We start from the raw sequence: 4,356 nt of genomic DNA on the forward strand, positions 1-4,356 counted from the left end.
ATGTCCGAAAACGTTTCCACTCGAGCGTCTTTTGGGCCTGCTCCCCCACAATGTCCCGACTGTTGTCATAACTTTCCGTATGGGCCGAGTGCGTCAAGTGCTGGGCGTTCGCCTCAGTGTGCCCCGGTGCCTAATGTCTGTTATTGATTTGGCTCTCGATGGCCAGATTGATTTTATTTATTGAGACTCGTTCGAGGAGCGGGCGCTGCATAAATAGAAATTCTCAACAGCCAGCTCAGGCCACAAAGCGTCTTTGTGGGCGCATTTGAAGTGCACATTAGAATGGCCGCTGCACGGGAGACTCCAATGGCATCGCCTGTCATCAATCTCTGTCCGTGACAGCCGGAGACATGAGCATGGGTAAGTATTCGCCTTCGCTTACATTCGCCTCGCATCGGCGCAGGCCTTCAGCATTTCCAACTGTTGCGCGCAAATTAGCCAAGCTGAATCTTCAAAAAGTCATCAAGCAGCTCCACAAATATAATATATATATATATGTATAGTTATTTTTAATTTATTTATATATTAGCCTGGAGTAAATACAACATTTAAATATTCACAATCGCTAGATAAGCTCTTTAGCCACCAAATGCTCACCGAGTGGCACATATAGCGACCTTATCGCGTTTGTGGCATCAATTTCGACACTCGCGCCGTTTGTGCATAAATCGTGAATGCAAAAACTTTAAACAATAACAGAATAGCATTTAAAATAACACATAAATGGCGAAATGCATAAATAAATGTCGCATCGGGTGTGTGTGTGTGTGTGGGGGGGGGTTTGCATAGATTATCTGTGGCCCGAACCTTGAACGAACCAACATTTACCTAAGCCATCGAATCTGACAGCTAGATAAATAAATCTATTAAAATGCAACCGGAATTGCGAAATCCATTCGATTGGCTTTCATTTTCGCATCGATTCCAATTTCTATGTCGCATAAATGCACAAAAATATTAAACATTTTTATTGGATTTAAATTTAACCAGAGGCCAGGCAATATATATTGAATTATACCACGCCATGTTCATACCCAAATGGGTACAAATACTCATTAGTTGCTCCACTTTGAAATAAACTTTGTATTTGCATTTATCTATCATATCGATTAGGTATATTGCAGAGTGTCCCGCTCTACACAGTTATTATAGATTTACTATATTTTACATATTACACAGATATTTTTACCATCATATTGGATAGTTATCGAAAGGGGTAGATCATCTATACGTTAATCGATTGCCATCGATAACTGAAAAGCTAATTGCTTTCAATGGAATTTTTCTAGTTGAGTTAATAATCTCGATTAAATACTTGATGACGATAAAAAACAGTCGAGTTTCGATAAATTGTACTCCCATAAATTGAAAATCGCTCGTTCTCGATAATTTAAAATTCTGCGTAAATTCAAAAAAAAAGATTCCCTTGCTATTTTCAACTATCGAGACTCAACTGTATTCAATGTCTTCGATAACTATCGCTAGCTACAATAGTAAATCCCAAATTTGTACTTATTTCCTAGCTAACAATTTTGACTAATATGTATAGGTTAATTAGCTATTGATTATATCATTTCATTAATCCATACTGTCTAGTTTACACTCTCGAATAAACATAGCTGCCATAGTCATTCTCTAAAATTGCGTCAAAAGTGTAGTCAACATATTTGATTAGGTATTAGAGGCCAAATTTGATCTGCTGGCTGCCAATCGATATACCAACTGGCACAATATATTGTATAATCACAAGCGGAATATTTGAGAGTGGATGCTTTCGACTCGCCGCATTCAGTTCAGTGGGAATTGCATAAAATGGCTGACCAGTGTTGTGGGATACTTTGACATTTTGGCGCATGTTGAATCAAGTGAAAACCCAATTACATGTGCACCCCAGCTGGACGGCTGGCTGGCCCGCCCAGCCGAGCCCAACGTGCGTCGCCAACATTTACCTTCGCCTACAGCTGTTTAAAATGTTTCCGATTATTACAGTTGCAGTTATCCGGGTGTGCGCCTGTGTGTGTGTGTGTGTGTGTGTGTGTGTGTGTGAGTGAGCTGTAGCCTAACGAGAGTATCTAACGACAGTCAGCAATTGCTAATGTGTGTGTGTCACTGTGTGAATATTCAAGGTGAGTGAGTATTATGGAGCGAGAGGGTGCCCAAAAGGGTTGCTCGCGCGTTGGGCGTTGTTTGATGTGCACGCAAATTATTACTTAAGCGGCTTAAACTTGTTGAAGCGCTGCCAGTGTGGGTTATTCGCTGCGGTTTTGCTTAAATTAGGTTTGAGTCGAGTTTGGTCCGCCTTGTGGGTGCGAAACGATAAAGACATCACATTCGAGCCACACACAAACACACACAGACGCCCGCGTCTATAAAGGTGCGTATTTGGTTGATGAGAATACGTGTAAACTGAATTTGTAAACGTGCGCACATTTCCTTATCTCCGCGCTGGCAAGTATGCATATAAGTTGTCATTAATGGCTGAACTTTAGCTCCAAGTTAATGCAGCTCTGGCTGCGAGGCAGGTTAGGGGGTATAAGAGACTGGAGTAGCTAAGAGGGTGTGATTTAGAGGGCACAGGAATATGCCCAAGTATCGATAGGCTTATAGCTAGTCATCGATAGTTGACCATAGTGCCATCGCTAGCAGAGAAGGAAGAGCAAGAGGCTTAGAGAGAAAATACTGAAATATATCCACCCACAGCACCGTCATAGATATTAATCATATTATTATTCCAGCTACAGTTCGGAAAGAAACGCATGCAAACACAATTAGCGAATGTCACATTGTGCGCTGGTTTGTTGGCATTGGCCACAAACGCAGATTGCGTATACGCCGCGTGGGCCGCCCACGACTCGACTATGCCCCCAGTTGGGTGTGAAGCGATTTGCATGAGGCGCCAATCGGAGCATAAAAGGGAATTTGAATCGTGCACTGGAGTATGTGATTTTAATGACGTGCCGAATTCCTCGAATGAATCGAGTTGGCTCTGCCTTACCGAATAATATCTGCCATATGCACAGCACAGCACAAAGTAGTCTACACACACACACACATATGTATATATATAAATATATATATGTATATATATATATATCACACGGAAAAATATGTATATATATATATATATATAAGTATATATATATATATATATATAGAGCTACATTTTCCGTGTGATGTTTTTTGTGTAGAAATTCGTGTTTCGATAATGCCCACTGATCAGATGCCCAATTTGTGCGGCCAGCAGCTGAGCGGCTGGACACGCCATCAGGTGTGCCGCACCGACACTGTGGCCCACCTGGCCCTCAAGTACGGCACGACAACGGGTCGAATCTGTCGGGCCAATCGCATGTACTGGCCGGACATCCTGCAGACGCGCTGCTACATCTGGGTGCCGTCAATGGACAAACAGTACGACCCGGCGAGGGACATCAGGGTCCAGGCGCTCAGTGAGTCCGGCAGACGGGCCACGGGCTTAGTTACCCGGCCCAACTACAACAGACTCTCCAAGATACCGCCCCACTACTATCGCCAGAGTGCGCCCAATACGGATGACTTTGCCAGCGACTGCGATCCACTGCTGATCACCATGCGCTGCATGTGAGGCGTGCACAATCGGGCGACTGCATCTTGGGAGGCGACACAATTTAATTAGCGACCACAACTGCAGCTGCTCCCTGCTGCACAGCATCCTGTCTGGGTTGCCTCTGCCTCTGCCGCTGCCGCCGCTCCCGTCACTGCTGCTGCTGCTGCTGCTGCCAGTCAACGAGCTAGCAAGAGCACACGGCACACGGCGCCTTATCAGCCAAGCGAAATTGTGGGCGGAATTTCAATTATCGTTACATTATGCTCTCAGCTCGGCGTCTCGACGAATACGATGTGAGTTTCGGCGGGCCACCGCACAAAGCAGCGCTCCTCTGATGGCACATACTCTAGCAGTGGAGCATAAACTCTTTAGAGCATCCAAATTTGCTGTTTAATTTAGAGAAATATATCTGATTGTGTTCTGTGCAACAGTCATTGGAGTATTACTTGTATAGAGGCAGACATGTGCCTCAGTTGGTTCGTTATGAGTGCCCTGTGTGGAGAGTGAGATTGGATGATGATTAGTAATCGGGGTATATGAGTTGCAGATCTCAGAGTTGTAGCTCTGCAGGGCTCAATATTGAGCAGCTTTGCGAAGTGCAGATATAGATGCAGATATACTTTCTCTCTCTCTCTCTCTCTTTGTCGTTCTCATAAGAGGATATAAATTGCGCTCAGTAGTCTAATATTGTCTAATACTGTCATAATAGTCTAATATTGTCATAATACATAAATATAAATAATAATAATAATAATAATAATAATACTGATAAA

The 4,356-nt window shown here is 43.4% G+C and overlaps 1 protein-coding gene across 1 annotated transcript; it reads left to right on the forward strand.

Moving 5' to 3' along the window:
• The first annotated feature begins 3,161 nt into the window (after positions 1-3,161).
• On the forward strand, positions 3,162-4,011 carry LOC108655860 (lysM and putative peptidoglycan-binding domain-containing protein 1). The gene has a single exon (XM_018107685.3). The coding sequence runs from the start codon at positions 3,206-3,208 to the stop codon at positions 3,599-3,601; it is 396 nt and encodes a 131-aa protein (XP_017963174.1). The 5' UTR covers positions 3,162-3,205; the 3' UTR covers positions 3,602-4,011.
• The last annotated feature ends 345 nt before the right edge of the window (positions 4,012-4,356 follow it).

Source organism: Drosophila navojoa, chromosome X, assembly GCF_054131105.1.
Source record: "Drosophila navojoa isolate 15081-1374.11 chromosome X, UAZ_NAV_1.0, whole genome shotgun sequence".
In the NCBI taxonomy this organism is placed as follows: domain Eukaryota; kingdom Metazoa; phylum Arthropoda; class Insecta; order Diptera; family Drosophilidae; genus Drosophila; species Drosophila navojoa.

Bases quoted from the DNA above. Each gene is read 5' to 3' on its own strand.
- LOC108655860 (XM_018107685.3), top strand. From the start codon at position 3,206: ATGCCCACTGATCAGATGCCCAATTTGTGCGGCCAGCAGCTGAGCGGC.